This window comes from Dasypus novemcinctus, chromosome 21, assembly GCF_030445035.2.
Source record: "Dasypus novemcinctus isolate mDasNov1 chromosome 21, mDasNov1.1.hap2, whole genome shotgun sequence".
Taxonomy (NCBI): Eukaryota; Metazoa; Chordata; class Mammalia; order Cingulata; family Dasypodidae; genus Dasypus; species Dasypus novemcinctus.
Genome location: NC_080693.1, coordinates 47,221,234 through 47,238,916, shown reverse-complemented (window position 1 = coordinate 47,238,916; position 17,683 = coordinate 47,221,234). Strand labels below are relative to the sequence as shown.

The 17,683-nt window shown below is 47.0% G+C and overlaps 1 protein-coding gene across 2 annotated transcripts in view; it reads right to left on the bottom strand.

Moving 5' to 3' along the window:
• RNF43 (ring finger protein 43) overlaps positions 1–17,683 on the bottom strand; it is a 62,961-nt gene that overhangs the window by 11,050 nt on the left and 34,228 nt on the right. For both annotated transcript variants that reach the window (XM_004461310.5, XM_058283907.2), the window contains exons 2-3: positions 6,873–6,995; positions 37–111 (exon numbers count right to left, since the gene is read on the bottom strand). In XM_004461310.5, the coding sequence (XP_004461367.1) occupies positions 37–111; positions 6,873–6,995 (198 nt within the window). The remainder of the gene's footprint in view (positions 1–36; positions 112–6,872; positions 6,996–17,683) is intronic.

The following is a 17,683-nucleotide window of genomic DNA, read 5'->3' as shown; positions in this document are numbered from 1 at the left end:
ACCCCACTCCTCCAATACCCCAATGTCCCTGGGCACCTGCTCAGCAGCAGCTCGATCCTCGGTGATGTCAAAGAGGACAGCACTGGCTCCTCGCTCACCGGCCATCCGGGCCTGCAGAGACACACAGCAGAGGTTTGGCTAGGGTCAGGGCAGGAGACAGCCCGTTCACGCCCCAGACTCACCCCTCACGCATTAACCCTGTCCAGGATTTTGTCCATACCTTACCCTTGCACACTCACATGTACACATGCAAGGGGTCAGTGGAAGGATTCCCTGACCTTGGCCCCTGAGCTCACTTCAGGTCCCACTGCCGTGAAAGAGCAACATTCAGTCCTTCATTTAGTAATGGACAAATCTTATGGGGTGGACTAGGTTCAAAGACTAAAGACAAATAAGATACAGTCTCTTCCCTCAGGGTCTGACCGTGGGCCTTGGCCAGTGGGGAGTGATCAGTTCTGGGCACAAAGGGGGGACAAGCAGGGAGGTGGAGGGCTCCTACAGACTAGAGCTGGGCTTTCCAGGGGCCAGTCTTGCCTACCGAGAGGAGCCTGCAGGGCATCCCCTGAGCTCAGGCAGTCCAAGAGCCCGGGGCACTACCCTTAGCAAAGGCCTCCATGGCACAGCCCCAGCCTCAGCCCATCTTGTGGGCATTGTCTCCCTGCTACACTCTAGGGTGCCAACTCTTTCTCTGGCTCCAGTTCAAGATAATTTAAAGGAGTTCCTAACCAATGCTTTATGCCTCATCTTTTGCCTTAGGGTGGTACTGGAGACCCGGGTGGGGAGGGATGAGGGGTGCTGTTCCCACATGGACACAACCTTGCATATGTGCACACGCGTGATCACCAAGTAGAGAAGAGAGCAGGCTTGGGGAAACGGAATCGAGCCAAACAGGCGAGACAGATAGCAGAGTCAGAGAGAAAACAAAAAGCAAGAATCTATGGGTGTGTGGGGTGTGAGAAGGAGATAGGAGCTGAGGGTGGGATGGAAGCACAGTGTGCCTTGCCTTGGTGTCAGTTCTCTTGCCCTACAGTGCTGTTTTCAGCTTTCCTCCCTAGAGCCAAGACTTATCTTGTAATGGGATCAGGCAGGGACACCCCACCCCAGGGCCCCTGCTGAATCTTTGGGGCCTTCCTGTCGGTAGTGAAGGAGTTAATCCTGCTGCGTGAAGTGGTGGCCAGGAAGAGAAGCCAGGGCTGGGGCTTACTCACACTCCCACTTTGATCTCTGCGTCAGGGGAGAGCCTGTCCAGGCAGGTCCCCTGCCAGGCAGGCTGGGGAGCCACCCCGAGCTCCTGCTCCCTACTCCCCTGGGCAGGCAGCACCCAGGGGGGCCTCAGAATCCGTCGCCTGCTGGCCGTGGAGACACTCAAGTGGGCCCGCTTTGATCTGGAGGGTAACCTGGCTCTTCGTTCTTCCCTCTCTCCTCCCCAGGGCACTGGGCTGGGCCCTCTTCTCCCATCCAGGCCCAGCCGGGCCTAGGGCTGGCCAACTGACTGGAAATTCACACAAGTGCAGAATGCAATTACTGAAGGAACTGACAAGTCACAGCTTCTCTTTCTCCGTCACCCCCAATCCCTCCCAGGAAGTCTACCCCATCTGGCTACCCCAGGCTCACAGCTCTCCAATCTTCAGACCCTCCAAGCAGGGGTACGAGAGCAGTGGCAGGGGACAAGGAAAGGGGAATCCTTCTGGTAATCTCACAGTCCAGGAATTTGGCTGGAGAGGTGGGGCAGGTCAACCCTGTAGTCTCAGGATTGGGCCTCCAGGGCCTCCCTGTCCCCAGGGCCCCAGGTTTCCCATCCTTAGAACAAGATCCTGGGTCCAGCCTGGCCTGGAAGAGCATAGGGAGGGCAAAGACTTCCTTCTCTGGAGATTTCCTTACTTCCCCACCCCTCTGTCTTTGAAGGGGTAGGGTAGGAACAGTGGAAAGTAATTGCTGTGACATTCAAACACCCGGTCCCTTACAGCTCATAATTACAAAGTTGTAAAAGTGATCAAAGAGCCCAGAGCACTGGCCAACAGGGGAAAACAAACAGAACTTTGAAGCAATGGGTTCCTGAGGTCAGAATTCTAGGAATAAAAAACAAGATTTGGGGACTGGTGGCAGTCCAAATTGGGGCTACTGGAGCTTCCTGTCCACCCACACCCAAAGAAGTGGGAGGGAGAGAGGAAAAGCATTCTTCAGGGATGGAATCTAGGAGACCAGAAGGCAGGGAGAGAGTGGGCAAGCCCTCAGGACAGAAGCGGACCCAGAGACACTCCCCCTGGGGAGCTGCAGAGTCTGCCAGCACCCCAGGAGTAGCAGGCAAGCTGCACTCACCCCTAGCTATGGAAGCCTTTACAGACAGAGCCCTGAGATGGAGCTGATGTCCAGCGCAGGACCCCATGGGCTCACTGGTCAGCTGCTGCATTGCCCTCTCAGACCACAGGGATAGTCTCTGTATCTCTCACTCATCAAAGACTGACTTAGCCCCGACTGCCCAGGGACCAAGCCAGGGAAATCCAGGCCCCCCCCCCCCCCCCCAGAACAGCTGATAACCTGTCGTTTCCATACTTTTTTCAGTTCAGAAAGCCCTTCCCTCCACTCTCGCTGCCACCTCCCACTGAATCTGACACAAACCTTCAATGTACAAAACAGATAAAAGTGAAGCAACTCAGGTTGAAGTACAGGGGAGGCTGGGAAGGATCACGTGAGGCACTTTAATGAAACCTGGGTTCAGCAGAACAAAGTGTGGAAAGCTTTGGTGGGGAGACCTTAACTGCTGGGGCACACCTGGAGTTTGGTATTTCTGCTTGGAGTAGGCAGACTTGGCTGGACCAGTCAGGAAAGAATCAGTAGAAGAGGTGGGATTCATCTGTGTTTGAAAGCAAGGGGAGAAGGAAGGTGAAGGGATGTAGCCTCTGTTAAGATTGATTCTGCCCAGTCTAGTGGATTTGAATCCCGGCTCTGCTACCAACTATCAGCTGTGAGACTTTGGGTAAATCACTTACCTTCTCTGTGCCTCTGTGAATAAGAGGACCTCCTTCATAGGTTGTAATTGGACCACACAAAGTATTCCATGTAAAGCCCTTGTTAACAGTGCCTCACACAGGGTAAGTGACCCTTAAGTCACTATTGTGCCAGCTGTTACTATGTACTTAGCACATGTGTTTTCACTGACTCCTCACCAGAGCTCGACAAGATAATCACTAGCCCCAATTTTGAGCTGAGGGAACTGAAGCTCAGAGAGACTGAATACAATGCCCCAGGTCACACAGCTAAGTGGTGGAGGCAGGACTTCCGCCTTCAGGGTGCCTGTTCTTAACCACCGGGTGGTGGCCTCACTATTAAGAGAGGCAAGGCTAGTACCCATCTGCTTGGCTCTGGAGCCAGCTCCTTCCCCCCAACAAAAGGACACGGCACTAGTCTAGGCATAAGGTGGTAAGGGCCTAGCTTATCACAACAATGACTATGGAGCTGCTAATTATGAAATATAAAGCGATTTTGATTACTGTTTGGAGGTGGTGGTGACAAGAATGCAGGAGGGCAGAATAATGGTGAAGGTTGTAGAGAAAATCAAGTGAGATGGCAAATGAAAAAAGGAAAAAACCTCTAACTATAAAGCCATGGGATGAGGTTGCCAGTGCTAACGATAATGATAACTGCAACTATTGTTTGAGTGATTACTATGTGCTTGGTATAGGGCAAAGAGATTTCATTTGTATTGTCTTGTTAAATCCTCATAACCCACCTGATGATCTAAGTCCCATTTTACTCCCCTTTTACAAAAGAGGAAACAGAGGTTCAGAGCGGTTAGCTAAAATGTTCAGGTCACACTGAGTGGTAGGAGGAGTCAGGGTTCAAGCCCAGACTGGCTTGAGAGCCAGCTCTCTCTGTGGCGATGGCACCACTGATGCTAGCAGGAAAAGCCGGGGCAGATCCTGGTGAGGCTCAGGGTAGGACAGTGATTTTCAAATATTCCCCACCAAAGACCTCACCTTTGCCTTCTACCTTCCATGCACCCAATTTTAAAAAAATAAGTTCTACCGAACTAATTCATCTTCCTATGCAGTAACTTAATACATTGAACGGATAGAATTCCAACCAAAAACAAAGAAGATGGGTATTTTAGTGAGGCCTGTGGAACTTCTGAAATATGTTAGGAGCTCAGAGACTCACAGACCTCTCTCTGGGCCAGGGGACCCCAGGAAGGAGTTTCTTGGTTGAGACCTGAGAGAGGCCTTGGATCTGACCACTTGGAAGCCACTGGTAAGCTTGGGGCTAGAGCAATTCCCACGGAGTGACAGGGACAGAAGGTGCTGGGGAGAGAGTGGGTGGGAGGAAGCATGGGCAGAGAGGGAGGGCCCTCTTCTGAAGAGTTGATGGGAAAGAAAAGCGGGGCATGGGACGGTAGCACGGTATTTCTTCTAAACAGCTGCTGGGTTTTTGTTCTTGTGTTTTAGCTCAGGCACTATTTGGCACCTGATGTACATTATTTTCATCCTAACAATAAACACTGGGGTAGGAAATGAAAGTTGAGTTTTAGGGTGGTGGAAAGAAAGGCCCAACAAGGTTAAGTATCTCGAAGGGCACTGAGCATGTGCTCCTTGCTCCACGGCTCCATGGTGTCTCATCTTCTACAGGGATATGGTGCCCAGAGGTGAGAAGAGACCCCGCCATGTGACCCCTTCCTTTACAGTTTACCATGTGTCCACAGGCATGGGAAATCACGTACTACTGTGGACGAACAGCCGAGCTTCTCTGGAGCCTTCTTGCCCCATCGCTACCTACCCCCCCACACTCACTCACATCATTTACTAACTAGCACAGAGCAGGCACTGAGCACTTGTTTACCAAATGAATGACATTTATACATATTTTGTGAAGCAAGGGAAATGAAATATCCAGAAGCAGGGCTGGTCCAGCCTAACAAAATTCTGTCGCCATTAAGGACCCTCACAGCCTTATGGAGATGCCATGCTCTCCAGCTGGTCCAAGCACCTCCTCACCCCTGCTTCCTTCCTCCCTGGGAGCCCTCTTCTGCATAAGCATGCTCAGGTTGGGAGAATATCTTCACCCACCCGTGGGTATCACATTCAGACTCCTGCCCACATGCCAGCCCACCATGGGATCAGGACATCCCAAAAACTGAGTGGAAAGGTAAGAGCCCAGGCTGTTTCCTTGAGGCTTATTGCTCGATTCCTCAGCCCTTAGGAGAGTCAGGAAGTCCCCAAGAGATCTGGGTTTGCGGCCAGTGAGCAGGCATACAGGTTGGGAGTGCCACTCTCATCTTTCACTGCCCTTGGGAGCAGGGGGTCCCATGACCCAGTTCAAGGCCCACCACTCCTGGAGGGCACCAGCCACTGGAGGCCCTCACTGCCTGCCCTCCCTCTCTTATGACCCCCTTCCCAGGTACACCTGTCTATCCTACCCACCTTGAACCACATTCTGAAATGTATTGCCAGGAAAATCTTTACACATATGTTAAGTTTTCCCAGCTAGAATGGAGGCAACAGATCAGAGAGATTAAAAGCCCAGGTTTTAGCATTAGACAGTGCTGGGTTCAAATCTCAGCTCTACTCCTTACTAGCTGTGTCACCTGGCAGGTTACTTAATCTTTCTGATCCTCACTTGCCTCAAACATCAGGTAGAGGGAAACGGACTTTGGCCCAGTGGTTAGGGCATCCGTCTACCATATGGGAGGTCCGCGATTCAAACCCCGGGCCTCCTTGACCCGTGTGGAGCTGGCCATGCGCAGCGCTGATGCGCACAAGGAGTGTCGTGCCACGCAAGGGTGTCCCACGCGCAAGGAGTGCGCCCGTGAGGAAAGCCGCCCAGCGTGAAAAGAAAGAGCAGCCTGCCCAGGAATGGCGCCGCCCACACTTCCCGTGCCGCTGACGACAACAGAAGTGGACAAAGAAACAAGACGCAGCAAATAGACACCAAGAACAGACAACCAGGGGAGGGGGGGAAATTAAATAAATAAGTAAATCTTTAAAAAAAAAAAAAAAACATCAGGTAGAGAATAATAATGTCTAGCTTTCCTGATCATGGTGAAAAGTAAATGAGATAATATATGTAAAGAATTTGGCAAATGTTCCACTTGGCACATGATATACTCATGGAAAACAGTAACTGTTATTATTAGTTAAAGCATAGGTCACAAACCCAAATGTTTCCCGGACCTGAGAGGTCAGGTAAACAGGGCAAGTGGGCCGGGTGGGTAGCATGACAAATGAGAGTGCACAAGCTTGTGTAAAGATGGCAGCTGCTCCAGAGAACTGTGGGAATGTGGGGCAAGTGCCACCAAGAGCTTCTCATTTTTCTTTCAGAGAAGATGGAAATATGGATTTCTATATGAAACTTTCCAACTTTTAAGTGTCAAAATTAATTTAAAATTTGAAAAGTAACTGTGACGGTTAAACAAAAACCCATCTGCAGGCCAAACCCAGCTCATGGGCTGTCAGTTTGCAACCTTGGAAACCTTGGAAGAATATGAACTTTTTAAGGGCCAGGACAAAGGTTCTGTTCCTGCTGCCCTTGCAGAGTGCTCCGTAAATAGTTCGAAAAGATGGAAGAACCCTCCAATGGATGCCCTCTTTCCTTTAGTGCTAGTAGGGGGAAGGGACCTAAGGGGTTCTGAGTTATGGGGTTGGAGGTGGGATGGGGCTCACGCCTTGGCTGAAAGTTCAGGTTCTGCTGGTAGACCTCCAAAGGAGAATGGACAGAGGTATGAATTTCCACCTCTTGGAGGCCAGTCACTGGATAGGAAAACCTAAGTGAATCAGCCACATCACTCTTAGAAGACAAGGGAGCAGAGCACATAGGGGCCTCTCACAGCCCAGAGCTGGTTAAAGTTCAGAGTGTGTGTTGAGGGTCAAGTGGGAATCTACCTTGCTGGCCAGGGACAGACAGGGGCGGGGGGCCCGCCGGGGACTCTCCAGCTTGACGATGCTAATGAATCCGGGCTCCAGGTTGTCGTCATCACTGGCGTTGCACAGGTACAGGGGGTGGGACTGCAGGGAGAGAAAGAAGGAATTGGGTTAGGGAGGCCCTGAAGAGCAGAAGGAATGAACCATGAGTGCCAAGCACTCTGTTCAGTACTGGGCAGGTACCAGGCAGGCCTAATTATTGCATTGCCTTGTAAGCTAGTCATACTTAGCTGTTATTTCAGTGACGCTGGAGCCAAGGATACCAGGAGATGGGGGCAGATGACAGAGAGGGATATCCCGAAGGAGGAACTACATGAAGAGCCTGCTGCAAAGCAGCCCTAGCAACACTCAAGCCCTAATTTTCCAAAACGGCCAGCTATAGAAGTCTCATCTACTGGCTCCAGCCTTTCTCATTTCCCAATCCGTACCTGTGCCAAAACCTCCAGTCTAAGAGAATATCCATGTGTCCCTGTGTTAAGTGCCTTCAGAAGCTTTCCCTTCCTCTCCTTGCTCCCCAAGGGCAGTGCTGGGCGCTGCTGCTGCCTCCAGCCTCCTCACGATGCCCCTGCCCCCTGGAAGCTGTTGGCTATAGATTCCTGTCTCTCCTGTGACCTGGCCCTTCTTGCTCATTGCTGCCTTGCCCCTCTCAATATCCCCCTTTGCCTCTGCCCTATGCCCATCCTAGGATTAAGCTGGGTGGAGTCCCTAGGAATTCATCCTGTCCCCAGGAAGGATGCAGTAGAGATGGACCAACTCAACCCACTTTCTCTGGGCCTAGCAGAGGATTCTGATGATATAGTAGGTTCAGGCCAAACTCTCTGCCTCTAAGCACAATTTGCACTGAGCTATGACTAAAGGGGAAGTGGACTCAAAAGGTGCTGACATGACCTGAGGAGCCCATGGACCTCCCCCCATCATCCCCCATCATCAAAGGGATGGGACTTTCTATATAGCCTCTTCTCATTCGAGGTGATTCTAATACCCATTTGAATCTTCTTGTCTCCAAATAAAATGTAAGAGTGCCTGAAGTATAATTTATTTGGCCCTGGACAATCCTATGGAAATCCAGCGCATTCTGGAAAGTAGGACTTCCTACTTAGAGAGCAGCCCACAGTTCTCTCTCCACTGCTGTTGAAGTCTGAGGGACTTCCAGAAAGAACCAGCAGAAGAACCACAGAGAAATTTGAAATTATGAAGATGATACTGTTGATGATGACTTTAAAAGCACAACCCCTTTTTGAAAGGACTTTCAGGCTATTTCCTCTTACTCTATCACTGCGGTCCCTTGAAAATCATAGGTTCTCAATACACACTACCTTGCTTTGGGCAGGGTGCGTTGAGATGGGAAGGAGCTCTATTCTTATTCCAAGAATTTAAGGACTATTAGTCTTATGGTGATCGAGGTTTATTTTGGGGAAAATACTATGTATCCCCACCCCTAGAAAAAGGTTGGGGTGTAAGGTTGGGGGCTGGCCTCAGTTCAGTGAAGCTACAGCCCCTGTCTCAATAAGCTCCATTAGTCTGTCTTCCATCCAGCCATGCACCTATTCATTTATTCATTCTCCAATACTGAAAGCCTACTTGGTGCCAGACACTGTAAAATGCACTGAGGATTCAACAGGAATAAGATAGGCTCTTTGCCTTAAAGAAGCTCAGAAGACAAATATGTAAACACACTGTATTATGACAGTATGATGCAGGTTTATTCAAGGGGCTTTGGAGAGTACAAGGAGTGGAGATTAACACCCTATCTGGGAAGGCAGGTAAGTTTTCACAAGAATTGACTTGAGAGTTTCCTTCGATGCTGAATAGATATGTGCTCAAATAGTGGACCAAAAAGTAAGGGGAGGGGGCCCTTCCTGGCAGAAGAAGCAGCCAATGCCAAGTCATGGAGGCACGGGGCTAGAGAGCAACTGCAGTTTGGCCTGGCATGAAAGAGAAGAGAGAAGATGAGGCTGGAAAGACCAGCACAAGCAGGCCATGGGGGAGTGATGACAGATTTGCATTTGGGAAGGACACCCCTAGTGACTGCAAAGGACAGTCTGATGTGGGAAGGAGTTAGAAATCAGCTGTCCCGACAGAAGAAAAGCTGTGAGACTTTCCTTCAAGAACGACAAGTTGTTGCAGCTGTGGAATCCACTGCTTTGCATGCTCCTCCCACTCCCCCCCTGGGGTCTAGCTTTCTCAAGAGACACCTCTCACTGCCTAAAGGGTCAAATAGAGGACGAGGAAGGCACTTTGGCAAGAGGTGTGGTCCTTAGAGAAGGATTTGGCCTTAGCAGGCGGAACCAGTAACTAGAGATAGTTAGTGGTGCTATATTATAGGATGCCTCTGACAAGGTGGAAGGGAAAAAAATTTTTGGTATCAGAATCATCTGATATCCCTGGTCCTGAACAAATTACTATGGAAGGAAACTAACCATCAGTAAATGCCTGTTGTGTGCCAGACACTGTGCTAGGGGCCAATACATGTATTCTCACTATGAAGTAGGTGTCATCATCCTCATTTAAAGAGAGGCTTGGGGTTCTGAGACGTTAAGGTCACACATGATTAGAACCCAGCTCTGTCTGACTCCATCCTCTTAACTTTAAATCACGTAACTCCAAATAATTATTCCAAACACTTTTGTGCATTAACTTTTTTCATCCTCACATCAACCCTATGAAGTAGAAACTGTTATTGTCCCCATGTTAAAGATGAGGAAATTGAGGTACCAAGAGAACAAGTAACATACCCATGATTAAACAGCTAAGTGGTGGAGACCAGAAGAAATGGGAAAAAAAAAAGGAGTAGGATAAGGTAAAAAAAAGCAAATAACTTAAGAATGTCCATTTGACATTGAAAACATCCTAACCCAAGCCCAAGAAAATTTGCTTTCCTGAGTTTTGTTTCTGAAGCATAAGGGCCCTAATCCAAGTCCCTGATATGTAGGTGGTGACCCTTGGGATTCTCTCCTAGGTCTTTTTTGCTTCACCCTACATGCATTCTTGGGGACTCTGGCCAATCCCATGGCTTGGGTTTCCAAGTTGATTACATATATGTAGCCTAATCTCTTGAATTCCAAACCCTTATGCCCAAGAGTCTCCCTGGACATTTCTATATAAAATGACACACTTCAAACTCAGGATTCTCCAAACCGAGTTAACCGTTTTATCCCCCAAAACTGTTCCTCCAGAGTTCCCTAGGTATCAGAACCACTATCTACCTACTACCCAAGTCAGATGCCTCCATCTCCTTCACACTCTCCCCCACCAATATCCAATAAATTGCCAAATTCTAGCAATTCTATGTCCTAAATATTTCTCTTATTGGTCCTCTTTCCTCCATTCCCACTACCATTACTCTAATAGAGGCCACCATCATTGCCATTCTGATTTACTGAAATAACTTCCTAACTGGAGTCACCTCACCCCACTCAGTTCTCCATACTGCAGCCATTGTCATCTAAAATGCTAATTTGAACATGCCAGTTTTCTACTCAAAACCCTTAAAGGAACACAGCTGAACAAGCTCTGCAATGCTGTGGGCCTGCCTTAATGCCTTCCCTCACAGCTTGCCATTTCCTTCCCATACCTCTTCCCCCTTGCATGCCATGCTCCAGCAGTAATAACTTGTTTCATTTCCTCAGATACTTTCAGCACTTGTTGCTCTGCCAGGATAGGTTAGAGGCCTCTCAGTCTGGGCTCCCTCAGCACCCTGCATTACCCTCATCACACACTTATCCCACTGTATTGCAATTGTCTCACTTCTCTATCCCCAGGCTATGGCTGAGTCGGTCTTGCACCTTGTCTCTTCAGTACCAGCTACATAGTAAGCACTCATCAATGTATGTTGACAGAATGGTGATGGTCTACCACCAGATAACTGATTGCCAGCTATAAAGATAACACAGTGCACACCAAAATTCTTGATCATGGAGAGAAATTAGAGAGGGGTGGTGAAGAGGGACTTTGGTATTTTGCTTTGAATACTCCAGTCATAGGGTAATATATTGAGGTATTAATTTGAGTATATATATAGTTTGGTTTTTTTTTTTCCTGTTGTGGAAGAATAAAAAAGAATGAGAACTACTTATATTCTGTTCTACATCATTTCCCTCCTCCCATTCCAAGAAATTGCCTCATCTTCCATTTCGTTCCTCAGGGGTTTTTGCCAAGAGAGAATGTTACTTAAAGGCCTCCCTTTTGTGAGGCTTTTGAGAAAGACTGAACCCCTGAGGAAATGTGAGTGCCCTTAAGTGTCTGTGTGCCTATGCCTGCACACGAAATTCCCTGGAACCATGAGGAAGGGGGGAGTGGTATCTCTGGTATCTTTCAAGCAGTGGGAATGTGGGGCATGTGCCCAGAAGGATTGGCCCCCCAGAGGGGAATGACTGAGTGGTGAGCAGAAGACTGGCTGCTGGCAAAGGCAATGTCTAGATGGACTTCAAGGGAACCTTCTGCTTGGACAATCGGTGTATTTGCGGTGAACAGCATGGATAAATATCAGAGGTGTCCTCTAGTTATTTTGATCTTCATAAAATCCGTGGGACCTTTGTGCTACCCTGTGAGGGTATTTTCCACCCACTAGTGGGACAGAGCCTTGGAGCTTTTGATAAAAATAAAATAACTTAATATTTTTTGTACAGTCATATTCATGGTGTGAGAACCAAACACACTACAATTTTGTGTGGCTTCTTTCATAATGAGAGTTTTTAAAGTATTCTTGGATAAAAGGAAAAGGAACTGCCATTCAAACCAGGACTTTGTTCATTATTCAGCAAGGCAGTGTCTTGGGGTGTAACATAGAGGCTGTCTTTTCCCCCTCCTTTAGGAAATATCTAGCTGGGAAGAAGGCACCTGAGGATAAAACAGATCCAAATGCCTCTGCTTCCTTAGAATGCAAGGTATCCTAATACTGAAGATATAACTAATTGTCACTGGGCTGCCTGTCCATCGGTGACACCAGGAGAGGGCCAAGAAGAACTGAGATGGCAGTAGAGCAGGCAGAATGGGTTTGCAGGATTCAGGGAGGGTGAAAGCCCAATACCTGAGGCCGGGCAGAGCTCATAGAAATTTGGTGGGCTAAAGATTGGTGGTCTGTGTCTTCGTGAAAGGACAAGAGTTAGGAAGCCCCAAAAGGCAAATTAAGAGGAGCTTGTTCTTGGTTCTGACTCAAAATCCAGCTTTGTAGATGCATGTTTCATACCCCCAGGGAAAGACTTGTCAACTGTCCCTTGGTGTGCTGGATTTCATATTCTTGAGTCTGTATTTCTCTTTTTGTCCTCCTTCCTATAACTTAAATGTTCTGATTTTTGCCCCTCATTCTCAGGATAGACCTAGGTTCAAATTCGGACTCCGTCACTTGTTACTTGTGTGAACCTGGGCAAGTTACTTAATCTTTCTGAGCCTTACATTCCTCATCTTTAGAATGTGGACAAAATAGCCTCCTGATTATGGTGAAGATTGGAGATAATGGGTATAAGTGCCCAGAGCCCAATAAATGCTCATTAAATGGTAATTGTTTTTATTAGTGCATTTGTAATAATAAAATTCCTTCTTATTCCTGATAGGGACAAAGCTCTTTCTGACTCCTTCCTCCCCTGGTGATCATCATCTGTGCCTGTCGATGCCAGTGTTCCACAAGGCAGTCTGGGGCAGCTCATTATCCATGGTACCTTCCCTGGTGTGCTCAGAACTCCAAACCCCACTGAACAAGCTCTACCAGTTCTCAGCCCGCCTCCTTCCCGTGAAGGAAGCCATGTGATCTCATTACCTCCTCACAAAGGGCATTCCAGGGCTCAAGTGAGCCCCAAACTTAATGCTGGTCTTACTTTATCCACAGCATCTCCTCCTCTTTGGGCGTGTGCTTTTGCAAGCAATTCTTTACTGTCTCCTATTTCCAGCCACCCTCCTCCCCCCACCTCTGCTGCAATAACCTCTTGGTTCTCTGATTCCACATACAGACCTTCACCCAGGCCTTGGACAGGTAACTTTACTGCCTACTACAATTTTGCCTTTGTAATCAGGAACATTGGCCAGGCATCAAAGGCACCCTTTTCCCCATTTCCTCTTCTAAGATTTTATAATCATCCTTTCCTGTGCAACCTCCATTACTTGAACTTAGAACTACCTGACTTTTATCTCAGGTAGCAAGATACACCAGCATCATAAAGTAAATCTCCTGCAGTGAGGGGGTTGGGAAAAAACAGATTGGCCTTAAATTGCTGCTTCTGGCTCCAGACAGAATAAACTCCACTGAGGTCTCTTTTGATCACCTTACCCTTTATTTAAAGAGTCAATGCTCACATCTACAAGTTAGATCCTAATGGTCATTATGTTTAGGCTGTGATTGGGAAACTTTTTCACTCTGATCTTGACCTGTTATTTCTTTGGGATGGCTGAGTTTCCTAGTTGAGAAGTTGGGGAATTGTCAAAAGGATTATCTCATCTGTTTTATTAAGAATTTTTAAAAAAGGAAAACGTATTCCTGCTTAATTGTGTAATTTTTAAGTTGCAAAAACAAGAAAGAATTTGATGGGGAGAAAGAGGCATAACTTTAGGCCATCTGTTGGGAATGGACTTGGACTAGCAGAGAATGATAGAGGTCTCCGGTATTTCTTACTTGATCCAGAAAACCTTCCTGGGAGTGGGATGGGGAAAGTCTAGAGTGCTAGTGAGCAAGAGTGCTGACAAAAGTAAACCAAAATGATGTGCCAGAATCCAATAGGAATCAAAGTGACAAAGTCTGAGGAGAAAATTTAAGTTCATGAAAATTCCAACTTGAGGCTTTGCATAAAGTAGGTTCTTAGGATTTGATAAGAGAATGAGCAAAACTGGATTTGGATCCAGTTGCCATACAGTTTATAAAACAAGAGATGTGAATTGCTAACAGCTGCGTCTGGTTCATACCCGCAAGGTAACTTTGAAACTTGCTTTTTACAGATGAGGAAAGTAAGATTCTTGTCACAGACTGCCCATGGTTAAAGGCAGTTGAGAAGAAATCCAGGCTTCCTAAGTTTAATTCCAGTACTCTTTGTACTCCGTCACACTGCTTCCAGATATATACATTGCAGAGGCATTCTGGGTAGCACAACATAGTACATGGAATTGTGCTGGAAGGCTTCAGGACCCACATTTCTCTCTCCAAAGTTGATTTATCACTAGCAACAGGACAGAATCAGGATCTGTCTGCTCCTTCTCCCTCTGGGGTGCATGCTCTTTTTGCTCCCCAATCTCAACTTCCTTTTACTCCCAGACCAACTGCTTATCTCATCTCTTCTTCTAGCAACAACAAAAGCAGCCAGACCCAGACACTGCTCTGAGATGCTTTCCCAGGGAATAGTCCATGTTTGTTTAGGATGAGGAAGGTGTATCCTGAAATCAGAGTTCACAGAAGCTCAGGCTCAAATAATAGTCAGTCAGCCAGACTGTCATTTCCCCAACCCCACATTAAAAGTCTTCATTCTTCAATTTAGAAACTCACCTATCTTCATCTCAAGACTATGACAACCTCCATGATGTAACAGGACCTCTTTCCCCAAAAAGAGGACCCCTGGCAGGGTTTGCCTGATCCTACATTCTGCCTGAACATCTTTGTCTGGGAGGTTCACAGGATCACAAGTAGGAGGAAGAAAAGAAGGAGAGAGGAAGAGGAAAGAGCTGAGTTGGTTTTTTGAAATAAATTGATAACAGAGAATAAGGCTTATTTGGTAGTAACTAGACAGAAAGAAGGAGAAAAATCTAAGTCACCCAATAGAGCTTTTGTACCATTATATTCCCATATGAAACAGGTTTTGCCCTGACTCCACCCAGAATGACCTCTAGTTATAGGGGCCCTAGGAAGCTAGCTCTTCCTAAAGTTAGGAGTAAAGGAGAAGGAGTCCATTAAATATCATTTTAGTAATATCAGGGCTCTTTGCAAGGAAGGATATGAATAAGATACCAAGTTTTGGGGCCCATGAAGCTCATGAGCTGGTCATGTGGTTTGAACTCCATCCCTCTGTCAGGTGAGGAACTCAAGGCTCAACCCTTCAAGAATCCTACCAACAGGTCCTGAAAGGTCAGCTGAGTTCTTCCACTTAACTAGTGATCAGTGTCCCTGGGAGATTTTCCCACATTCATTCATCTCCACCCTATAGTAAGGCACCCTTGAGGCCCCTCATTTAGCAAGTTCTTGTTCAAAGAGCTCATCCACAGACAGGCCACAGTCTTGATGCAGGTGTCATACTGCTAGGGGTAATACTTACTCCCCATATTTCCAGGATAAGAGTCTAAGGAGGTTTTGACCAGGGCCCTTTTGAGGCATGACCTTTACTCTTACCTCATGAGATAGTTAACTGACCACTCACATTTGACCTATGTGCTGTTTGCAAACAGGCTTAACATAGTCTGTTTTATGATTTTACTATTTTATGATTTTGCTGTTCTTGTTCCAAACTCATGCCAGACATGATAGAATTTGCAAACCTGCTGGAAGCAGTATTTATTTTTAAGTTATTTTTTAGGTTAAAACTTTAATGCTTAAAGGACAAAAGACTAAAGCCAGACAGTCCCTGTGGAAAAAGACCAGAGAAATGAAACTTGAGGAAACCAGATTATTTATTTAAATACCCCAGAGGCCCACCCCTACTACCAGTTCAGCTACTCCAGTATTTCTAAATTTGGGGATTTCATTGCAAGAGCGTGAATGACTTAATTGGTCTGATTATTTTACATGCCATGCATGTCTTTCAGAGCTAGTCTCCTGCTCAGAGACTACAGAGATTTAAAGTTGCCTTGCTGGTCCGAGGTGACCCTTTTAGTCAAGGTGTTTTTCTAGTTACATCATCAGCTGGTGCTTGGTAGTATTCCCTCAGCACCAGAGAGGCTCATCCCCGGGAGTCATGTCCAATGCTGTGGGGAAGGCAATGCATTTACATGGTGAGTTTGGCTTAGAGAGTGACCACATTTGAGCAACATGAAGGCTCTCAGTAGGTAACTCTTAGGCACCCTGCAGCTCTAGGCCTAGTACATATTTCAGGCACACAGGCTCATAAGCGTAAGCATCAATATCAAGGGCTCATTGTTGGACCCTCCTTCTTTATTGGTCTTTGTAATATGAGGTGTTAAAAACTGTTTTTTGACCTTGAATAAAAGGGGGAAATGGAAAGGCCAAATGAGTTTATATGGCTATGAGTCTCCAAAAAATAGTCAGGAGGTCATCAGAGGGGTTGTGCTTATGCACGCCTCAGAAGGGTCCCAGAGACAGCCAAAGTAGATACAACCCCAGGTACTGGTTCTCCTGAGGGCTACAGAGACACATAGGTTCTATGGTCATGGCAGATGGCTCTGGAGTTCAATGCCATGTCAGTTGGCCCTCTTTGGAGTTTGTGTTCCTGAATGTGATAGAGTTGGACTCAGATGTGACCTTTCTATACATGTCTCTTCTTTCACTTTTACTGGACCCGTGGTTGGCACTGGGGTTGGTGTATACTCAGGAGACTGGAATCTCTGGACTGGCCATGTGACAGCCAGGCCCTGAGCCTCAGCATACTTGCAACTCCTACCCTCTGGTTTATTGGACTTACCCTGGCCAGTGAACAGGGAGGTGAATAAGGTCAATCACCACACCAGGGAACCAAGAGTGCCTACAACTGCAAGCAAGAGAATTGCATCCATCATCCATATGGAATCTAAGCCCCCTCTTGATATAGAGGTGGAGTGGACATAACCATGCCAGGGTCCACAGGATGGAGGAATAGAGTATGGATTAGAGTGGACTTACTGATATTCTAATACGGAACTATTGTGATCAGTAATGGAAGAAATTGTAGCAATGATGTGGAGAAAATGGCCACAGTAGCTGCTGAGAGTAGGGAGAGGGAAGAAGAGATATGATGTGGGAGCATTTTCAGGACTTGGAGTTGTCCTGGGTGATACTGCAGGGACAGATGCTGGACACTGTATGTTCTGCCTTGGCCCACTGGGTGGACTGGGGGAGAGCGTAAACTACAATGTAAACCATTATCCATGTGGTGCAGCAGTGCTCCAAAATGTATTCACCAAATGCAATGAATGTCCCATGATGATGAAAGAGGTTGTTGATTTGGGAGGAGTGGGGTGAGAGGGGTGGGGGGTGTGTGGGGACCCCTTATATTTTTTGAATGTAACATTTTAAAAAAATAGAGGGAAAAAAATTAAAAATAAAATAAATAAATAATAAAGTTGCCTTGCTAACTCTGCCCCATACTGCTGTCTTCCAGGGCAGGCTTGCCAGGTTCTGTAAGCCTTTTGAGGGGAGATATTGTATCCACACGGACCAGATCAACTAAGTCTTGCTTAGGTTCTATGCTTAGGTTCTATGCTTAGGTTCACTCTAAGTAGAGATGGGGTGAAGCTATTTTGCTTGGCTGATCCCACACCCCAGCTCTAGAGCAGAAATACACAATACCGTATTTTTATTAGAAAGTGGAAAAAATATGTAGGCTGGGTCTGTGCATCAATAAAAAAATGAAAACAACTGAGAGTACGTATGGGTAGTTGTACTTAGAAATTATATCAGGAGGAAAGGATGGAATTATTTAAGCCAATAGTCAACTCAGATGCCCAGAGTTTCTCCTCATAAGTCATTGGGGGATTGAGATTCCGCTTCTTTTCAGAAGAGGCAACAGCCAGGAGAGGTTTGTGTTGGAGATGGCCCAAGTGTTCCAACTTGACTACTGACAGCACTTTGACCACAGCTCTGAATCCCTGTCCATGGGGTGGCCCTGGGGAAGAGGCCTGCTTTGGGGGGACTGTTTAATGATTTGCCA